General features: G+C 42.9%; 1 protein-coding gene across 1 annotated transcript; it reads left to right on the forward strand.

Moving 5' to 3' along the window:
- The first annotated feature begins 1,212 nt into the window (after positions 1-1,212).
- Positions 1,213-21,323, forward strand: Ndufa12 (NADH:ubiquinone oxidoreductase subunit A12). Its single transcript, XM_031349851.1, has 4 exons — positions 1,213-1,427; positions 2,240-2,322; positions 5,765-5,852; positions 21,053-21,323. The coding sequence occupies exons 1-4, from the start codon at positions 1,336-1,338 to the stop codon at positions 21,231-21,233; spliced, it is 444 nt and encodes a 147-aa protein (XP_031205711.1). The 5' UTR covers positions 1,213-1,335; the 3' UTR covers positions 21,234-21,323.
- The last annotated feature ends 1,006 nt before the right edge of the window (positions 21,324-22,329 follow it).

The raw sequence follows: 22,329 nt of genomic DNA on the forward strand, positions 1-22,329 counted from the left end.
CCTTTAAAAAGTGATCCTAGGGTTGGGGAAATGGAGAGGGTAAAGTGCTTTCTGGATTTCCACCCAGACAAGCCACACATGGTGGTGTGCATCTGTGCTGGGGCAGAAGGCTGGGATGGAGTTGCAGACAAGTGGATCCTGAAGGCTCACTGCAAGACAGTCTAGACAAATTTCAGGTTCAGATTCAGTGAAAGACCTTGTCTCCAAAAATAAGGTGGAGGAGCTGGGGAGATGGCTCAACAGTTAAGAGCACTGGCTGCTATTTCAGAAGACTTGGATCTGGTTTCCAGCATCAACATGGTTGTTCACAACAGCCTGTAACTCCACCCCAGGGTTCTGAGTTCCTTCTCTGGCCTCTGAGGACACGCATGTACAGCAGGTACATACATTCAGGAACTCACATAAATACAAAATAAAAAATATTTTAAATATAAGATATAAGAATATTGGCTGCTCTTGCCAAGGACCAGGGTTTGATCCCAGTCTACCTTGTAAGCATGAGAATATAAATTACATCTCAGAGCCCACGTAGAAAATGCAGGTATGGTGGCACCTTTGTAGACTCAGTTCCAGGGATGTGGAGGCAGGCGTATTCTTGAGGTTTGCAATCTGGCCAGCCTTGTCTACTTGACATGTTCCTATTTTTAATCTTTAATTTTGTTAATCCTAGTCTCTCTTTCTTTCTTTCTTTCTTTCTTTCTTTGTTTCTTTTTTTATGGTTAGGGTTTGCCAGTATTGTTTATTTATTGTATTATTTTGTAAAGTACTAACTCTCTACATAGTGTCTATGCTTACACTTTGAATATTAACCTTGCAACTATGAAATAACAAATCCTTGAGGTATTTTACTTAATCTTATCCTTTACAATTCCTCACTACTCATCTACCAACACACCGACGCTTAATGAATTCAAAATCATACCCACTCTGTATTAAATGTACAATACCGCTGTGGGGTCAGTAATGCTTTTCTTAGCTTTTAGTGCTATAATGAATTTTTGAAATGTGCGCCATCGTTGTCTGGAGGAAGAAACTTGTTCCGACAGGAGAAACTCCTAGCTGGGGAAGTTTTGCTTGGTGTACTTCTCCCCGCAGGGTCGCTTTCTGGGTACAGCCTCTGAAAACATTTATTTCACCTTTAGGAAGACGCCAACCTGCGCAGACAGTAAAACCTAGAAAACCCTCCCTGCGCGAGCTCCAGCTCTGCGCGTGCGCAGACCAACATCCGCGGCCCGCTAGTGAGCAGGAACCTCCAAGCCCCGGTTCCTTGCGCTTGAGCATTGTCTTCCACCCGGCAGGTTTTAACCCGGAGCACGGAAAGGGCGGACCTTGCTTATGAGAATTGAGATGTTGGAAGTCCTGAAGCGCGGTCTGCAGCAGGTCACCGGTCACGGCGGCCTGCGGGGTCTCCTACGGGTTTTCTTCAGGTAAGAGGTCAGAGCTAGACCATGGGTCTCTGGGGACGGACCTCCGCTCGCTGCTTTCCTGGAAAGGGGCCCGGATTAGATTACCGTGAGGTCCACGGTTCCCGTCAAGGACAAGTTCAGTCCCAGAGTTGAGTTCCATGGACAGACGACTCTGAGTCCAGCTCAGTCCCTAGTGAGAGAGCTGTGACGCAGTAGTTAGGTTAGCTGGGCTGCTCCGGGCCAGAGTCCTGGGGTGTAATGAAGCTTAGCATAGCAACCCCTCTACCCCCGTGGTGACCTTGGGCAAGTTTTCCTCTGCACTGTGTACAGTAAGAAGTTGAAGGCGGCGATCATGCCAGTCCCGATTATCCCCATAAGCAGCAGCAATTCCCGGGAACCACATGGAGACTTGTAGTACACTGAATAATCCAGGGGACACTCGTAATCCGAAGATGATGAAGTACTCCCTGAAGGTTTTGCTAACTTAGTGTCTCTGGGTGCGGGGCTAATAGTAGATACGTGGACCGTGGCTTGAAAGTAGTGTTTTAAATGTAATCTAAGCACATCAGTTGTGTTGGTTGATTTTTCCCCCCACCTGTCTACATGCTGCTGGAACAACACAGGAGACTCCAGACCTCATTGCCGGAAAGTTGACTCGTGAGCGCTGAGTGGCAAGAGCCTTCTGCTGAAGGCTAGAGGTGTACAAGCAACGAGCATCCCCAGTAGCACCTCGTTCTTGTAGCCGATGCAGCAGTCGGTGGTACTGCCTATTTCTGGTTTTGTCTTGAACAGTGAATCATTCTGAGATGCTTTTCCCCCCTATGTACTTAAAGGGCAAATGATATAAGGATTGGTACATTGGTGGGAGAAGACAAATATGGAAACAAATACTACGAAGACAACAAGCAATTTTTTGGTGAGTGCAGTATTTTTTTTTATATAAATAATTGGATTGGGGTTGGGATTCTGAGTATTTTTCACATCATTCGTGAGCTGATACTAAGTTACTTGGAAAGGAAAACTCAATAGGAAATTTTTTTTAAGATTTATTTTATTTATTTATTTATTTTTATGTGTATGAGTACACTGTAGCTGTACAGATGGCCATGAGCTATTATGTGTGTGGTTGCTGGGAATTGAACTCAGGACCTCTGCCAACCCCGCTCGCTCCAGTGTAATTCACTGTAGCTGTCTTCAGATGCACCAGAAGAGGGCGTCAGATCTTATTACAGATGGTTGTGAGCCACCATGTGGTTGCTGGGATCCGAACTCAGGACCTTTGGAAGAGCAGTCAGTGCTCTTACCCACTGAGCCATTTCGCCAGCCCCAGGAAATTTAAAAGGTAGGCAGAGGAGGTGGCACCTGCCACCATACATAGTGACCTGACGAAATACACCCTTTAATGACCCCAGACCTCATCTTTGAGGTGAAGAAGCCAAGTCATCTATCTATTTATTACCTCATACTATTCTGTAGAGGTATGTAAGCCATATTTATGTGGCCACAAGTTGGTGCCCCAGAAGTTTGCATCTTATTCTATAACCATAACATTTTAAACACAAACCACAGAACTTTAGGATTTTAAGTAATCTGAGCTGGGCATTGTGACTCCCGTGCTCTTGCCCAGCACTCTGAAGGCAGGGACAAGAGAATCGCCAAAGGTGTAGGCTAGCCAGGACAGTCTGGGCTGCATGGAAACCCTATCAAGCAACCCCCACCACCACCACCAAAAACAAAAGGTTTTCATAGATGAAGCAGCCAAGGCTTGAGGAAATATCTTTGCCAAAGAGACTTTTTCATGACAGAAATGGCAACAGAGCCCCAAGGAGATATTCTTTCTGCTGATTATTTTGTTGTTAGGAATTAAAGTAACTTTCCTTCTCCCTCTTCTTTCTTCTGTTCTCACACTAAATATAAGTATCTTTATTTTTGCTAATTATTAAAATGATAAATAGTATTGAAAATATTAAAATGTGTTGATAAAGTAAATAGGGCAAGCTGAGCTGAGAATATTAAGTAGTTCAGCTATAGGGAACTTTCTTTGTGTGCCCAAGGCCCTAGGTTCAACTCTTAAGTACAGGGATAAAAAGAAAAGGGAAAAAAAAGGTGGAAAGTGCCTTCCGTTGTGACTTTACTCTATTTCTATTTTTCTCAAAGTTTTTAAGTACATGTACTGACGTATTTTTATGCGTGGGTGTTTGAGTGTTGGGGTGCACATGTGTAGGAGGACAGCATGTGGGAGTCAGTTCTCTCCTTCCACAGTGCAGGATGCAGTAATTGAACTCAGGCCCTCACACTTGGCCACAAGCCCCTTTACCTGCTACCATCTCACTGGCCCTGTAATTCTACTTGTCTTTTAATACTTCAACTTACGAATGTTTTAAAGACTTGAATGGGGGCCAGAGAGCTACCTCTGTGATTAAGAGCTCTGGCTGCTCTTGCAAAGGCCTTGGGTTCAGTTCACAGCATCCACATGGCAGCTCACAGCTCTCTGTAACTCCAGTTCCAGGGGAATCTGATGCCTTCTTCTGGCCTCCAAGGGTACCAGGCACACATGGAGTGCACATACATACATATATGCAGGCAAAACACATACAATTTTTTTAAAAAAATCTGTCTAAGAACAAATTCTGAGAAGTGGAGTTGCCAAGTGTGAACATGAGCTTTCAACAGAAAAATTATTTATTTTATTTTTCTAATATTAATTATTTCATTTTATGGGTATGAATGTTTTGCTGTATGTGTCTACACGCCACACACAAGCCTGGTGTCCATGGAGGCTTCAGGTCTCCTTGAATTGAAATTGCAAATGACTTGGAGCCATTGTTGGGTGCTAGAAATCAAACTTAAATCTTCTGCAAGAGCAGCAAATGTTCTTAACTGCTGAGCCATCTCTCCAGCCCTGACTTTCAACACCATATATATATATATATATATATATATATATATATATATATATATATATATATATATATATATATACATATATATATATACACACATACATACATATGTATATGTATGTGTATATATATATAATTTATTAATAATTATTAACATATATGATATACATGTATAGCATATATATACACATACAGAGAGAGATTGCTAAGGACCAGCTCTATCATAGTATAAATCTGTTGCCAAGGCCTAGTCTATGAAACCTTTCCCATGGTCCATGCCTCGTTGGATTGCAGTTCATGTTTAGTTATCCATTCTTCTGTTTTTTTGTGATATGTGTTTTCTGTGCCATTCAGTCTGTCCTGCCAGTTGGCCTAGTGGAAACTATGAGCACTTTTGGTGTGTGTGTGTGTGTGTGTATTTGTATGTTGGAGGTGTGTGTGTATGTAGTATGTGGTATGTATAGTATGTGTGTGTGTTGTGTTGGGTACATGTTTGTGTTTAATATGTGATATATATGTAGTATGTGGTATATGTAGTATGTGTGTACAATATTGTTGTATGTGTGTAATATGTGATATGTGTAGTGTATGTGTACACAATGTTGAGTGTATATGTGTAGTATGTTGGGTGTGTGTAAGGTGTGTGTAGTATGTGGACTGTGGGTATGTAGGCCAGAGGACAACCTTGGGTATTGTTTCTCAGGCCCCATTCACATTTACCTTTTTTCCTTCCATTGGCCTGGAACCCACCAAATAATAGGCTGGGCTGGCCCAGCCAGTTTGCTCTAGGGATCTACCTGCCTGTGACTGTTACATGTACCTACTGCCATGCCTGGCGTTCATCTGTTTATTTTCAGTTAATATGAGATCTGGGAATCAAACTCAGGTCCTTGTGCTTGCGAGTACTTACTTCCTGGACGAGTTTTTTCTCCACCTTGGAAACAGTTTTGGAAACAGTAGATAGGCCACTTAACTCATTTCACAGAGAGCTGATAGATGAATAGTAAAGCAGCTACAGTGTTTTGATGCCATGACCTGTCCTCCATTTATAACAGCCACTTGTTATATAAGACTCAAATATTTCTAAAGGATTGCAGTGTTCCTTTATGGATTTAGTTTATTTAGAAACCCAGAATTAATGTGGGCTGTTGTGAGTCCATTTTTGCTTTGGTTCCCGGAGAACTTACTTTTCTGGGAATTCCCTGGGCAGTCAGGACCAGGTGTGCCTCCCTCTGCTCATTCTGGGTCAGATATTGGGGAGAAGCAAGGATTCTCCACTGTGAAAAGGTTGTGAGCCCAACCCCCAGCTCCATCCCTGTTCTGTGATGGAGCTGGCTCCACAGTGCAGCAGGATGTCATCCCTCAGACACACTGTTGTGTTAGAACAAAGTGACATAGTCTTCTTGGTTTTATGTGCGCATGCTTCAGAAATTGTCTTCTCCCTCCTCCACTCAGGCCGCCACCGATGGGTCATCTACACCACCGAGATGAATGGCAAAAACACATTCTGGGATATGGATGGAAGCATGGTGCCTCCTGAGTGGTAAGCTAAGTCAGCAGGGTATTGGGCAGGCAGGATTCACTTCACAGTGGAGGAAAGGCACTTACTATAAGTGAGGAGAGTCTGCTTCGGGGGCAGTGGTCATAAGTCACTCCACAGCTTCAGTGGCTTCAGACAGCACTCAGCCCTTTTTTTCATACTCTGTGAGGCAGGGGCTCTAGGCAAAACAAGATGGCTGTCTCTGCACTGCGATATCTGGGGCCTCAGAATTCTAGACTCATCTGAAGGCATGTTCACCTGCCAGCTGATGCTAGATATCAGCTGGGACCATAGCTGAGGTTGTAGTCGGAACACCTTCACGCCTGTGAGTGCTTGAGAAAAACAAGCAGAAGCTGTGTGGCCTGAGATCTGTCTTAGAAATCATTGTCACTTCCATCTTCTGTGCATTGAAATGATTAGAAAGTGCTGCCCCCTGTCAGCCTGCAGGCATGTTAAATGGTGTGTGTGTGTGCATGTGTGTGCGCGAGTGCTTGTGCAGTATGTGATGGTGAGGTAATCTGGGAGAAAACAGCATTCCACAATACCATCTAAGTGAGTGAAGGGGAAGATACGTGGAAATCTGAACGTCTCTAGCACTTTGAATTCAGGCATGTCCCTCAACTTCTTTAGGACTTGGTTTCCTTATCAATTTCCTTACAATGACAGTCTCAAGTCTCTAAAACCTCAGGTTTCAAAATATGCGTGTTTTGAAACAAGAACAAAAGTTTAAGTGCTGTCACTTAAACATTTATATAAAGTACTAGAGCCAAAGTACTTATATCTTCTTCGTCTTTTTTTTTTTTTGATTCTTGAAATAACAAACTCTGAAAGTCCTTCCCAGTTGACCTAGAAGTTTTCATTTGAAAAAATTCAAAAACTGAAAACACAAGCTAGAAGTCGCTTGTAGAAGCTTGGAATCCTGTCTACCTAGGAGGTTGTGACAGGGAACAGCTCCAGCCTGGGCAGGAGGCGGGTGGGCGGGGGGGAGGAATGGCTCACTGGCTAACCCCTCACCCAACGAGAGGCCTTAATTTCAGTTCCTAGTCTTATAAAACAAACAGCAATAAAGAAAACCCTAGAAATCAATGCAGAATATCAATAGCTGTGATATTCTATTACACTGGCACAGTTTGGGGGGTTGTTAAAGAGGAACTGGGGTGACAGCACAGTACATGCTTCAGTTCTAAAGACTCATAGAAACCAGGCATGTGGTGTTAGTGGATGAAGTGCACGGTGAGACAGGGAATGCTGGGGCCTGCCATGAGCTGGAAAAGCAGACTCCAGCAGGAGAGCGGCCCCACTCTACTTTGCCTTTCAGTGAGAATCCCAGCAAGGCTTTCCAGATAGTAGTTTTTCTAAAGGAGTATATTTGTTTGTATTTCGTTGTGACAGTTCTTGGTTTTCTAACATTAACTTTTTGTAGCAATTTAAATATACCCAATACTGTGTTCCGTTGTGATGGAAATGATCTACATCTGCACAGCCTGGCACAGTAGGTACACCTGACCCCGAGCACTTTACTGTCTGGGTGATACAACTAAGACAATGACTCTTCTCTTCTTTTTGAACAGGGCTTCATTCTGTAACCCAGGTTGGGCTGGAGCTCATGGTGAACTGGCTCAGCTTTCTGAGTACTAAGATAACAGATATGAGTTTACCTTTTATTCATATATCCAGCCATTTATCTTATTAAAATTAAGTAGGCTGGTCGATTGGGCATGCAGTTTTCCAAAATGCTGTTGGTCGAGGGAAACAGGTTTCCCACATCTTTCCTCGTAGGCAGTCTTTCACCTGGGCCGTACTTGAACTAACTGGGACACTATACTTTTGCAGAAGTTAGTGGTTCTTCCTAGCGGTCCTCAGCAGCAGCTAGGAGGTGCTGCCTCCTGCCTTGCTCTGAGGCTTTGAGGGGAATAAGCCGTGGCTCTGTTAAGGTCTGAGGAGCTGTGCAGGCCTTGAGCGGCAGTCTCTGGATGAAGCAGTTCACTGTGTTAAGGGGCCCTGAGTCCACAGCCTCAAGGTTAAGCATGGAAATGCTTTCCTGTCACCACATTGCAGTAGAGATCAGCAGCAGAGTGCTTGCTTAGGACGGGCAAGGCCTGTGTTCAGTCCGCAGTAACTAGCTAACTGAAGAATAGACAAGAATCTGTTAAAGCAACAGAAGGGACATGTGAGTGGTGTGTTGGAAGGTGACAGTTTCCTCACAAGTCCAATTGGACTGTAGGTTAGTCAGGGTGTCACAGAAGGCAGGCCATTCTTTCTCATTGTGCTCTGCCACGTGGCCTCCAGTCTGGATTTGTCCTCTTGTTAATTATAACTTCTGTCAGTTAAGGTGTCTGCCAGGTTTCTCCTAAAAAAAGAAATTACTCATTTTCCCTCTGTAATCAATTAGCATTTTGTGAGGAATATGTTGAACTTTCATATTCCATTCATATTTTTAATCTATTCAGTTTGTATCAATTCCTGTTTGAATGATTGGCTTATAAGCAGTTTCTATAATTTGTTCTTTTACTGCTTAAGTTGGGCTTGGTTTGAGTATTGGGGCCCATTTGGAATGCCTTTTGGATGCTTTTGAGATGATCTATCCTTCTTACAGTGCTCCCTTGCTCTGTGATGCCAAGTGCTCCTCTTTCCTGTCATGATTTCTGTTTCAGTTTGCAGGCAACGATCTCTGTGCCAGGAGAAGGATTAGGGCATGCCATCAAGCCTGACGCCCTGTCAGGGGCATGAAGTTCAGTCTAGGTGGAAGGAAACTAAAGAGCCATGAGATCAGACCTTTTTTGCTGTAGTAGTTTTGCTAGATGATAAAACTTGAATGGGCCCTGAAGCCTACAGGACAGTGGTTGGAAACCATTGAAAGTCGGTCTAAAAGGCTGGATATGAGTGTCATGAGGAGGGTGTATTCCTGAGACAGGCTGCAAGCTAGGCCTCTTGGGCCAGTTAGCTAAGAGTTGAATTCAAGGGGAAAGGGCTTGAACGAGGTGCATAGTAACTGAGAACCTTAGGAAAGTCGAACTGACGTAGGCTGATAGAGACAAAGCTTCAGTGGTCTCAGTATTAGACCACACCAGCCATGGTGTTCCTGTAAGACAAAGTCCATGACTCTGCCTGGAAAGGCAGAGGGAGATGAGGAAGCCAGGGGGGAAATGTTGAAAGCCAGCATGGCTGGTTTATGAAGTTGAAGGACAGAAGGTGTTTCCATGATGTAACAGTCACTTGTGACATAGCAGGTACCAGAGTAGAAGCTGCAGCAAAAAGTCTGTTGTCTGAGGAGTTGGTCTGTGAGCGGAATGACAGCAGAGGCAGCAGCACTGCTGTGTACAGCTGATTTACTTTTGTCACTGTGGAGGCTAACTGCTCACAAGTAAAGATGCTTCCCTGTATTGTCACTGACTGATAACACTTACTGAATGCTACGAGGAAGATGGACAAGGAAATTCGTGCTTACAATCCCACCAGCACACATCCCTCATGTAAACCCTGAATCAAGGAGTAATCTGACTTTCAAGACATTTACAAAATATATCCAGTAGTTATAGCTACTATGCACAGGATTCGTCTGATGGATGGGAGCAGTTAATTGAAAACCTAGAAAGGAATCACCACTCAGAAAACCACTAAGAACAGTAATGAGTCATGGAGGATGTAAAATTATCACATTGACTCCAGCCCTCATGAGTGGCCTTGAGGGAGGACCCCAGAGGTTCAGGACCCCAGAGGGAGCCGTGACTAACAGTGTGGTCAAATGAGCAAGAGAACTAGAGTTAGAAACCAAGCCTGAAATTCTGCTGTGACTCCATTCTAAAGTGTTCCTGGATACAGACATGCTTGTGGGTTGAGAAAGAGAAGGATCTTTTGGGATAGTGTTTCCTGGTGATGACGCTGTGAACATTGCTGAGATAATAGCAAAAGATTTAGGTTTTTGCATCAAGTTATTTGATAACACAGTAGCATGGTTTGAGAGGGATGGGTCTTTTGAGAGTAAATGCTATCAAATAGAACCAGATACTATGTGAAAATTCCTTATGGAAGACTCAACTGACGTGGCAAACTTTGGTAATTTTTGTCTTCTTTTAAGAAAATGCCAGGAGCTAGAGAGATGAGCAGATGGATAAAGTACTTGTGCAAGCCTGAGGAACCAAGTTTGAGTCCCCAGCACGTACACAGAAAGCCCAGTGTGGTGGTTTGCATCAGTAGTCCCACCACTGGGACACAAGAGTCAGGAAAGTCCCAGAGATATGCTGGTCAGCCGGCGTAGCTCCAGATTCAGTGAGACCCTATGTCAAAAATTAAGATAGTAAGTTTAAGATAAAGGCATTATGTCAACTTCTGGTCTCCACACATACTGCTTCATGGGTACATGCACCAGCATATGTGTTCATGTACATATACACGCAGACAGAAGAAAAGAAAGAGAAATTGCCAGACTAGAGGTGTAGCTCAGTGGTAGAGTCCCTACAGAAGAGATAAGACTTTAACAGCAAAATGATTCAAGATGGCTAGCAACTTTTAGCAATAAAGCATTATAAATTAGGGTATATGTAGTTTAGGGACATACTGCTGCATACAGACTAGAGGCCAGCATCATGTAGGGTTAATTTTTTTCATGCATAAGACTATGAAGATCAGAAGGCTTCTTGTGACTCACTGTCACTTTCCTTACTGTGCTTCGGAACCCACACTATCACAGGACATTCCTCTAGTGGTTTTATATCCTCCAGCTTGTTTCCTACCTAAAACCATGTGTTACATTCCCATCTCCCCCAGTCTACATCCTTTCCTTGCTATACCTGCTGGGTAATTCTTTGTATGTAACTGAGTGCTTCCATGCCTGTCCCCATAGACTCCCGCCTTCCATGTGAACTTCCTCCTTATCCCAGTTTGCCTCCAGCACCCACCCATGGTTGCTCTGTTCTTAAGGGCATCCCACTTCGCATGAATTTTTTTGACTAACCTTGCTGGGCTAGGTGCCAGCTTGGGCCCACCTTTTTTTAATTGATTTTTTTTAAGTTAACATATAGAACAATGAGATTCACTGTGGTTTTCTCAAACATATCTATAACACCTGTTTAATCATATTTTCCCTCTCAGCTTGGCCTCACTTCATGGCTTTTGTATTCTGGCTGCTGTATAGACTCAAGGAAGAGGTGAGGCATTAGCTAATGCCTCAGGGAAACTGCTGTGCACTGTTAGTTGTCTGCAGAGGTAATAGCTTCTAGACCAGCATGCTAGTGATACAGCTGCAGTTTAGGGTTGTGTTAGTTATCAGTCGCGGGCACCAGCTATCAAGCAGCTAACATAGCAAACAGTGGCTCACACTCGTTGTTAGCAGTTTGGTGTTTCCCCTGAGCGCCTCTGCTCTGGGCCTTCCCACAGCTATAGTGGAGGTGCCATCCAGAGCTGTAGTCTTCGCTTGGGAAGGCTACACTGCCACAATGATCGGGGGGTCCTTTTGCACAGGGGTAACTCAAGACCTAACAGCTGGCTTTTCTAGAGCCAGCAGTGGAGAGAAAGCAAGTCCTCTCTAGGTAGAAGCCAGGCTTGTTAGGAGTAAGCCAACTAAAGGGAAAGAGAAATGTTTACTAGGAGCTAGGCCTTAATGAACTCTGTGTGGTGGCACATGTCTGTAGTTCTAGCACTCCATAGGCTGAGAGAAGCATAGAAGTTTGAGGCAGCCTAGACTGTGTAGCAAGACTTTTGTCTCAAACAACAACAACAAAAGCCTGTTCTGATCATTTGCTCATTTTAAAATTCACATTACCTGCTTTTTTGTTGTTGTTTATTTCAGGGTCTTGGATCTGTTACTGGAAGTAAAGTTACCATGGTAGGAAAGACAGAGAAGGCTTGTGGTCAGGAGTTCTCTTTTGTAGACAAAGTTGGGTCTGAAAAATAATGGTTGAGAACACTTGTTGGCAGTCAGAGTAGAGATCGATGCTAGAGACAGGAATTTCCTGGATTTGTATTTTAGCCAGTGCACTATGTAATTTAAAAGAAGACGACCTTCGGTAACATGCCTTGCTCACTGCTCTGGAGACCAGGTAAGAATATACTGTCTGTACGGTTAGGAAGTTAGTTCCGATTGGTAAGTGGCATATGGCTTGGGAGGAATCCTAAAAGCCTACTCTTTAGGTGTGCTTGGGCTTGTCTCCACTGGTGTTCTTGGGAATGCCATGCTCCCTGTGGGAGTGGGAGTTCTGGCACTCTTCCTACTTCTGTAGAGATGTTGGCAGTTGAGGGGCAAGAAGCTTTTAATCACAGGCCAGCTCCTGCACCTGCTGGATACGTCGGCTCATCTCCCTTGAGTATGTGCTCTTGAGTGTGTGCTGTGTTGTCTGGGGAGTAAGGGAACCCAGCTCCTGGATGGCTGAGTGAGCTGTCAGCTGCATGAATGACTGCCGAGCTCTCAGTGAGAGGAACCTGTGGCCCTGCCCAGCTGGCAGTGGTGGGTCTGTCCTCTGCTCTGAGTCAGCAGGTGCCAGTGAGGCCTGTGATAGTCTTACAGCTTGCTCAGCAGCTGCGTAATGTCACCTGGGGACAGGTTTTCTTCCAAGGCATTGGTGAATTGTTTTAGAATGAGAGATCTTTAGTCATCTTGTCAGTTTCCTGCACTCTTCCCTAATCTTGTGGGGAGGCAAGTTCATTTTATGGATCCTGTCTTTGCCAGGATCATTTCTTCCAGTCTGCCAGTAGCCAGTATGGCCACTAGGTCCACCTGTGGACATGCAGAAGGGGCGTGTGTGTGTGTGTGTGTGTGTGTGTGTGTGTGTGTGTGTGTGTGATGTCTTGGAAGGGCTCTGGGCTGCATGGGCCTTGAAAGTAAAGTGTTACTGTTCTATAACCCCCACATGGTCCTCTGCTCACAGACTCTTTGAACTGCTATTTAACCAAGGGCCTCATTGCACGTCAGGCACTGGTGCTCCATTCCTGTGAGAAGGGAAGCATACATGCCCTCCAGGAGTTTACAATCACCTAATGAATACAACCTGGCAGAGTCATAATATTATACAGTTCTTTACTTAAGATTAAAATTTCTTAGTATTTGTATTAGTTTAAATGCTTATATAGAAAAATCTCAAAGTATGACTTAAGTAAATACTACATATTTTATACCATTTTTATTTCTTCTCACTTTTATTGTTAAATAACCCATCATTCCCTATCTCTTAGCCTGAGCATAGAGAGTTGCTGACATAAAGACCATGTGAATAATGAGTAGCTACATAAAATTTGGGAGGGTTAGAATGTTACTAATTGGGGAGAAGTGGAAAGCTGGGTTATTTCATGCATATAGAATAAAATTATTGTTTTCTCTTCTATCACTAGAAGTAGATTTACTGTTTGTGATTTGATGTGTTGGAACCCTGACTTACTTAAAAACTGTAGTTTGATGTTTGCTTGGATTTTTCTCTGCAGCATGTATGTTATGTCTCCACTTGGTGGCACCTTCTGTTCATTTTTAGCTCACATGTCTTTTTCCTTGGTATAGAGCACTTAAGTCTCCTTGTACACTAAAATAGCTCTCTCTCCCTCCATCCATCCATCCCTCCCTCCTGTTGGCCTATGTTCTAGTTTTTTGTTTTGTTTTGTTTTTATTGTTTTTAAAGAACAACATCATAGAAAGGATTGTGTGGAGGAGGTGGGATGGACAGAGAAGAGTCAAGAGTACTTCACTGGATTAAAGTGCTGAGTGAGGCTGTTCACAGACAGAAAAGATGCAGTGGGCTGTGGTGGTCCATGCCTGTATGCTCTGTAGTAGGGAGGCGGGAGAAGAAGAATCAGGAGTTGAAGGACGGCCTGGACTACTTACCACTAGCCTGGGCTTGCATAGTACCTTGTACCAGGAAGACAGAGAGACCAGGATCATAGAAGAAATAAAGGACGTCAGACAGGTGGGCAGACGGGTGGGCTGGGAGGAGGAGAGGTAGGTAGTGGTGGGTGGCACAGTGTAGAGCATTTGTGTTCCCTGCACAAGACCCCAAGTTCAATCTGGAGTTCCACAAAGACATAAAAACAAAACAAACCCTGATCATGAGGAGTAACTGTTAGAGAGAACTTGGCAATCCAGAGGCACACGGTACAACCAGAAATACACTCTGAATTCTTTGGTGTTTGAACACGCACCCTTAGGATTCCCCTCACCTGGTCCCCGGATACAGGTCAGCTTTTTTTTTTTTAAGATGTATTTATTTATTTTATGTATGTGATGAGTACACTGTAGCTATACAGACGGCTGTGAACCTTCATGTGGTGGTTGGGAATTGAATTTTAGGACCTCTGCTTGCTCCAGTCAACTCCGCTCACTCAGTCCCTGCTCGCTCTGGCCCAAAGATTTATTTATTGTTATACATAAGTATACTGTAGCTGTCTTCAGATGCACCAGAAGAGGGTGTCAGATCTCATTACGGGTGCTTGTGAGTCACCATGTTGTTGCTGGGATTTGAACTCGGGACCTTCAGAAGAGCAGTCGGTGCTCTTACCTGCTGAGCCATCTCACCAGCCCAACAGGTCAGCTTTTATAGAAAAGGAATGTGTTCTTTTGAGAGACGAGGTCCTGTTGTGTTGCCTAGCTTGGTTCTGAACTGGTAGATTCAGGGGATCCTCTTGCCTCAGCCTATTGGATCTGCTACCTCTGTCCCCTAAAAATCCCAGTGGAGAGAAGAGATGGTAGTTTACTGTCACATCCTCTGTAGAAGAACGTTTGTGATTATAGATAATAAGCATTTGTATTTGTGACATACGCATGTAATTTGTGGTTTCCTTCCCCCATTCACAGACACTTGCTGCATCTTACAACACTTTGCCTGTCAGTTGAGTGTTCCAGTAGCTGGGGGCTTTTGTACAATGGCAGTTTGTATTTAAAATTAACATCCCATTTATTGCAGCTGTAAATCTTAAACTGTAGTTCTTAAGCCTCGAGGCTTAGCTCATAAGCAGAATAGCAAGATTAGTAAATTGAATACTTTCTGCATAAAAATAAAGAATAATCATTTTCTTTTGTTCCTTGATGAATGTTTGATAAACTCTAATGGAAAGGATTAAGTTCTCCTAAACAGTTATATCTGTTTACAAATTTAGTTCATTACATTATTTTAAGCATTTTAGTTAGGTTACATCTATAAATTTAATATATTTAATTTTCCCCAATCCTTCAAATGTGCAGTGAATATGGTATCAAGTCAGTGTTCTGATGATATAGGCAATTCTTATTACTCAAGCCAGAACCTGAAGGGTCATTTCAACTCATCTAAGATCTGCCAACTACTTTTTCCTGCCTTGCTTCCTTTTAAACTATTATTAATGTGTCGCCCTCAGTATTAACTGTTCTGTTTTCATACTTGTGTCACTGATAACATGTCCACCCACCCTTTTGTACCCCCTCCCCTGCTCTCTTTTTAAAATTGTGTTATTATTTGTGTACAGTGGGGTGATGTGAGGTAGGGGATGGGTGTGTGTTAGGATGAGTATACTGGGCCAGAGAAGAAGTTTGTGAAGTTGGTTCTCTCCTTCCATCTTTATGTGGATTCAGGTCTCAGGCTTTCTGGCATGGCTGAGCCTTCTCTGCAGCCCTGCTGCTTCTCTCTGAACATGTCAAACCCAAGCCACAGGTAACTCTCGCTTGGCTTCTGCAGCAACAGCCAAAATGGTCTGTTTACATTCTTGCAGCCTGCTATTGCCATTGTCGTCTGCCTCGTGGGGTATTAGTAGTTAGTTTTTGGTTTTGGTTTTGGTTTTATTTCCTGTGTTGAGGATTGATTTTAAGGCCTGTATGTGCTAATTTAGGACATTTATGTTTGTTGAATGAAGATAGATATATTTTCTTTGAAGCAGTCACTATTTTTTAGATACAATGATCATTTTAGTACTTAATGCAAAAATGACACTGTGGTTTTTTAAATTATTTTGATTTTATATGTATAACTGATCTGCCTGCATGTATGTAAGTACACCTTCTAACTTGGAGGCTAGAAGAGGGTGCCTTATTCCCTGGCATTACAGACAGTTGTGAGCCTCCATGTAGGTGCTGGGAATGGGATGCGGTCCTCCACAACAGCAAGAGGTGCTCTTACCTGCTGATCCATCTCTCTAGTGCTCCTCTGCCCCTATTCTTTTCTGAGACAGGGTCTCACCATGGAAGCCTGGCTGGCCTGGAACTAACTATACAGACCAGGTTTGCCAGGAACTGACAGAGATCACCTACCACTGCCTCTGCTCCCCTGTCCTGGAATAAATGCTTGTACTACTATACCGTATAGAAAATTACAATAACCTTTCTTTGAAAATATAAGAATCCTGTTTGGATTCCTGTAGCCCCAGCATGGGGGCTTATAGGCAGAAGGGTTACCAGTCTAATGCCAGCTTTGGATTGCATAGCAAGCTTCAGACCAGCCTGGGCTCCATGAAACCTTGTATCAAAAACAAAATCAAAACAGAGCGGGTGGTACACACCTGTCATCCCAGCATTTAGGGGGTTGAAGCAGTAGGATGGTGAGTGGTTGGCCAGCTTTGGCTGCATAGCAAACCCAGTAATCATTCAGTCTATAGTTTCTTAAAACATAATCTTTTAGTATGGTTTTATGGTCTGAAAACAAACATTAAGAGGGACTTATTTTTAAGCAAAAATAAGCTAGGGTTGTTCTTTTAAAACAAGGAACTATTCTTATTGCCAATGTCCAGAATTTTTAAAAAGTCTTTATTGTAGATTATCATAGGTTTATCATGACTGTGACATATTCTGGAAATATTACAAGTAGTAAATTACATAAATAGATACTTTCAGCATTTCTGTATGACTGTTAGTGAAAGGCACTGCATTGTAGAAATGACCTAGGAAAGCATTCACTAAGACAGACTGAGAGAAACTATCTGTCTACCACTAAAACATCTGCGTGCTTTAGAGGAAGCGATGCTGTCTTAAATGGCACCGTAAGTGAGATGAAATGAGACTGGAAGTCATTAGAATCTATTTATAATTTCGGAGTAATGACAGAAGACTTGGGTAGGATTTATAAACCACTTCCCAAATTGGTTTGATAAATGCTATTTCTTTTTAATATACATTGCTTTTTCTTATTAAGTAATATGTTTGCTTCAGAAAATAACAAAGGAAATAAACAACCTATTGCCCCACCAGATGGAAACAATAACTAGTAACATTTTGATAACCTGTCATTCTGATCTCCTTTTCTGTGTACATCCTTTGGGCTTCATTCTTTAACATATTTAAATTTTTAATTTTACTCATTTTTATGTGCATTTGTGCATAGATGAGTTTATGTGCTCCAGATGCACACAGACACCTGCTAAGGCCAGAAGAGAGCATCAGCTCACCTGGAACTGGTGGTAAACCCACCACATGGGTACTGGGAACCAAGCCTGCTTCTTCTTCAAGAATAATGAGTGCTCTTAGCCACTGACCCATAAATCCAAGTCCAAAATGTCATTTTTTAGGGGTAGATGTGGGTGTCTGCCGGACAGCCAGATAGCCACCCATGTATATGGGTGCCTATAGAAGCCAGAATAAGTGTCAGATCCCCTCTGGCTGGGGTTACAGGCAGATGTGAGCTGCCTGTGGGGGGCCAGGGGAGAGCTAGAGGAACTGAATTTTCCTGTTTTGATAATCACTCTCTTTGCTTTGCCACCCTGGACAAACCATGTAAAGTCTGTGCACTGGATCTCTTACTAATTAAAGTGGAGATATAATCTCCAATTAATTAATTAATTATCCAGTGAATTAATGGTTTTTTAAATGTTTAGAACAATGCCCATGATTTACAAATGCTATCTAAGGATTGTTTAAAAAATTAACCAAACAACCTGCTTTTAAACCTTAAAATGTGGCAAATGTTTTATCAAGTAATAGTCTATGCTGTAATTTATAGTGCGAGTTTAGTCTGATGGCTTCATCATACATAATTTAAGAATTCCCTTTTACTCTTGGCTTTGTTCATTCCATTTCTCACTACTATAAATAAAGCTGTGATAAACATCCTCCTTGTTCATAAGCATTTGGCTGAGGTGTCCTCTTTTCTTTAAGGCAGATTTCTACAAGAAAGAGGACTTAATAGAGCATGCGTGGCCTGGGCAGTTTGGAAGGAGTTTTTGTACTTCTGTCAAAGTCCATGTGATTCACACACCTAGGATTCCAGTGACTAGGTTAAGAAAACTGTACATTTACTGTGACACTTCAGATGCTTATTATCCTAAAATACTTGTTTTAGAAGATTAATTACCTCTTGGTATTTCTAAGTACTTTGACTCTATCTGGAATAAAATTTTTTAATGTGTAATGGACAATCTAACTTAATTTCCTCTTTTAAACAAATCATCTTAACAGTATGTCGAGGCTCATGCTTTCCCTACAATGTGACAAGCCAGCCCTTCCTTTGGTTGACTTGCTCCTGCCAGGGCTGGAGTCTTCCTGTCTGCTGTGCTTCTCTGCCCGTCTGTTTTTGACTTAACATTTGATATCTGCTAGTGACAGTCTTCCTGGCCGTTCCCAGCATCCACAGTTGTGTTGGGTAGATGTCCAGCTGGCTTTAGAATGACATCATCAAACTCTGACAGAGAACCTATGGGGACATAATTCAGGATCATTTGAGAAGTAGTCACGCCTATGTTATCAAGCTTGGAGTTGGCCATCTTTTAAAACCATGTTTGAGTTTTTAAAACTCATGGGGTGGGCAGAATTAAAGTAATCATTATTTAATATGTTTTTTTTTCCAATTCTGTTGATACACTTCAGTATATTTGAGTATTGATTTTTCCTTAATGTTATATTTTTTCATGAAAATTCTCTTTTTGTCTCTGTAACTTTTCTGCTTTTTGCCAGTGTCCTTATTTGTGGTTTTAGGAACTCTGCCAAGATTTTCTTAGTGTCTAGGTAACACCAGTCACCAATTTTGTAGGCAGGGTTCTTAGAATGTTGGCATCTTTAAGTCATTTAGTATGACCCTTAATTAAAAATACTTTGCAGCAGGGCAGCGGTGGCGCACGCCTTTAATCCCAGCACTTGGGAGGCAGAGGCAGACGGATTTCTAAGTTTGAGGCCAGCCTGCTCTATAGAGTGAGTTCCAGGACAACCAGGGCTACACAGAGAAACCCTGTCTCGAAAAAACAAAACAAAACAAAAATACTTTGCAAATAAAATTTTAGTGTAGAAGTCTAAAAGGTACCACTTCCCCCTTTTATTTAATAATCATAGCAAAAATAGAAGGGTTGCGTTATTAGCCTGGCAGGCTATAAACATTTTATTTCTTTGTATTCTGTTAAAACAATTACTCTGTGTGCGTGTGTGCATGCATGCGTGCGTACCAGCGTATGTGGTTTGAGTTTTGGTTTTTTGACAGGGTCACACTCTGTAGACCAGGCTGGCCTCAAAATCATAGAGATCCATCTGCCTCTGCCTCCCCAGTGCTGGGGCTAAAGGTGTGCACCACACATCCCACTGACTGTTGCTTACATATTTCCTGATGCTTGCCCATATCCTTGCAAGGATTTCAAATTTTATAAATCACAATAAAAATGATCTTTTTCTTGCATTTTCTGTGAACTCTTCAGTTTGTCACTTAAGTAACCAAGCAGGCATTTGCAAGCTTTGGACTGTGGCTTCTTAAATATCACTTTAACCTTCAGCAGTCTGGAAGGCAATTCATTGACAAAAGGGTTTCTTTGCTTAGGCTGACTCAGTGAAGTGAATGGCAACTGTCTTAAACTTACATAAAACCCTTTGGGCTGTAACAGCCTTGCTTTGACAGCTACTCTCTCTTCTTAGTAATTGACAGAGCCTGTCTCACAACCAGCAGCTGCTGCAAGGGTTTCCATATTTTGTTAACTGGTCCGGGCTTGTGGGTCCCAGTCACTAGAGTAATCAATCCTGTTGCCTTTAGTGCCTTGGTTCTCAACTGAAGGTTGTGACCTCTTTTGGGATTGAACAACCTTTTTACAGAGGTCACCTAAGACCATCAGAACACACAGATATTTATATTAAGATTCACAACAGTAGCAAAATTACACTTATGAAGTAGCAAACAAAAATAATGTTATGGTCAGCATAACATGAGCTGTTAAAGGGTCAGAGCATTAGGAAGGTTGAGAGCCATTGCTCTAGAAGATGTATGGTAGATATTAATCCAGCTATGCAGGCTCCTTCCTTCCTTCTTCCCTCCCTCCCTCCCTCCCTTCCTTCTTTCTTCTTTTCTTTCATGATACTGGAGTCCTGGCCAGCCTGGGCAACATGAGACCCTATCTTTTTTTTTTTTTTTTTTTTTTTTTTTTTTTTTTTTTTTTTTTTGAGACCCTATCTTTTATAGTAAGGTAACAACTAGTTCTTGCTGTCCGGTATTGACTGGTTTTCTTGTGTGGCAGGACAGTTCATTCTAAAGGAAGAATGTAAAGTATTTTGAGCAACATTGTAACACTTACACAGTTGTGTTGTTATAATTGTGTTTTCATCTGTCTCATTTGAATAGTAAATATGTTATTTGCTTACTATAAAAGATGGGGTCTCATGTTGCCCAGGCTAGCCTGGACTCCTGAGCTCAAGCAGTCCTTTAGCCCATGGAGCAGCCAGGGTTGCAGGTGTGCAATAGCTTGCCACTGTCATTGTAGCCTCAGCACCTCCCTCCTCAGCCCCCGCAAGATACACACACAGGGAGAAAGAACTAGGCAAGTGTTCTTGCACCCAGCTAAGTCCCAGTCCCACGATTTAGTATTCTTAATACAAGTTATTTTTTCTGTGGTGTTCAGCCTCTGGCCTGAATTGAAGGCCTGTAGAAGCCGTTTTCTCCAGCAGGACCCTTATGAATTTCAAACTTATGAATGTAAACCAGAGTAACCTGAGCATATTAAATATTCAGAACGAGCCCTTAAGTTCTCAAACTAACTTATACTATTTATAATATACTCTAGAGTAACATCTTTACATCTAGTCAGGATCCATGTTATATGCACACTGTGTTTTAATTTGACAGCAGTTTTTTGTGTATTTGTAATATGTAAAAACTGGTGTAACTGAAAAAGGATGATATACCTTAAATTAGACTCAGTAATGATGATGGCCAGAGCTAGCAGGTGCTGAGTGCCCGTCCTTCAGTTAGTAACGGTGATGGGGGAGAGCTAGCAGATGCTGAGTGCCCATCTGGGCAGGCATTCTACATACCCTGCTGCAGTCTGACTTTGACCTAACTCAGATTTCTCCTCTTCAGGCACCGCTGGCTTCACTGTATGACTGACGACCCTCCAACCACCAATCCACTGACTGCTCGTAAATTCATCTGGACAAACCATAAATTCAATGTGACTGCCACTCCAGAGCAATACGTTCCTTATTCCACCACTAGGAAGAAGATTCATGAATGGGTCCCACCTTCAACACCTTACAAGTGACAACGGTGAAGACTGTTTTCCCGCACTTCCAGGCTAGTGCAGGACGGTCCTTGCAGCTGACATGAACTTGATTAAAATTGCTTGACCTAGCAGTGTCTTGTGCATTTACACTGTCATTCATCCCCTGCAAAGTAGAAGCTCACACATGAGGGAGGGTGATTGGCATAGGTCACTGGAGGCTGGGAAGGGGGTTGTCTAGACTAAAGTTCCCAGTTCTAGGAAATAACCCCAGGGGCCCTGTTTGTGTTTCATGATCTTCCTCTACTTCCATAGCTGCTTGATAAGGGCAGGCTAATTTTAACCTGAACCAGAAGTTGGGAAGTTGCATGGGGAGACACAGACACTGAGTGGCATCCTGGCTCAGGACTTCTGGTGTGGCTCTGTATGGAAGAGGTTATTGGAGATGTCCTATATCCTTTCCCACCCCACCAGCCCCCTTTGGTTTTTTGAGACGGGGTTTCTCTGTGTAGCCCTGGATGTTTTAGAACTCACTTTGTAGACCAGGCTAGCCTTGAACTCAAGAGACCTACCAGCCTCTGCCTCCCAAGTGCTGGTATTAAAAAGTGTCCACTATCACCACTTTGCAAGACGTTCTATATCCTGGGGAATGGTTTGTTTTAATCTATGTATCCTCCACATTTCAATCTAATCCTTTTTAAAGACAGGGACTCATATAGCCCAGGCTAGCCTCAGACTTTCCATCCTTGAGCTGTGGGTGACCTGGAACTCCTGATCTTCCTGGGATTACAGGCATGTATCATCACATCTGGTTTGGGGCTACCTTTTAAAATCCAGAGATTCTGGCAACCAAGGCAGCATCTGTGAGCTACTGATACACTTTGACTGCCTTCCCTGTGGTTCTATTTGAAGCCAAGGTCGTGAACTTCTGAGCCAAAGGGATCAACCCACCTGAGCCAGTTCTGAATCTTCCTCAGTTGGTAGAACAAACTGGTTGCTCCAAGCCTCTCCCCTGAGTGTCCCTTATGTAGCTGGATCAGGCTGAATGCAGGGCCCTTGGGAGACAGCTCTTCAGCAGGCTCTTCAAGGCAGCTCTCTGCAATTTGCTGACTGACTGATGAAGCCCAGGGCCAAACAA

This window comes from Mastomys coucha, unplaced genomic scaffold (genome assembly GCF_008632895.1).
Source record: "Mastomys coucha isolate ucsf_1 unplaced genomic scaffold, UCSF_Mcou_1 pScaffold4, whole genome shotgun sequence".
Classification (NCBI taxonomy): Eukaryota; Metazoa; Chordata; class Mammalia; order Rodentia; family Muridae; genus Mastomys; species Mastomys coucha.

Excerpts from the sequence above, each read along its gene's own strand:
- Ndufa12 (XM_031349851.1), top strand. The coding sequence starts at position 1,336 with ATGAGAATTGAGATGTTGGAAGTCCTGAAGCGCGGTCTGCAGCAGGTC. Across the intron at positions 2,323-5,764 it reads AGACAACAAGCAATTTTTTG|GCCGCCACCGATGGGTCATC; the intron begins GTGAGTGCAGTA and ends TCCTCCACTCAG. Across the intron at positions 5,853-21,052 it reads AGCATGGTGCCTCCTGAGTG|GCACCGCTGGCTTCACTGTA; the intron begins GTAAGCTAAGTC and ends TCTCCTCTTCAG.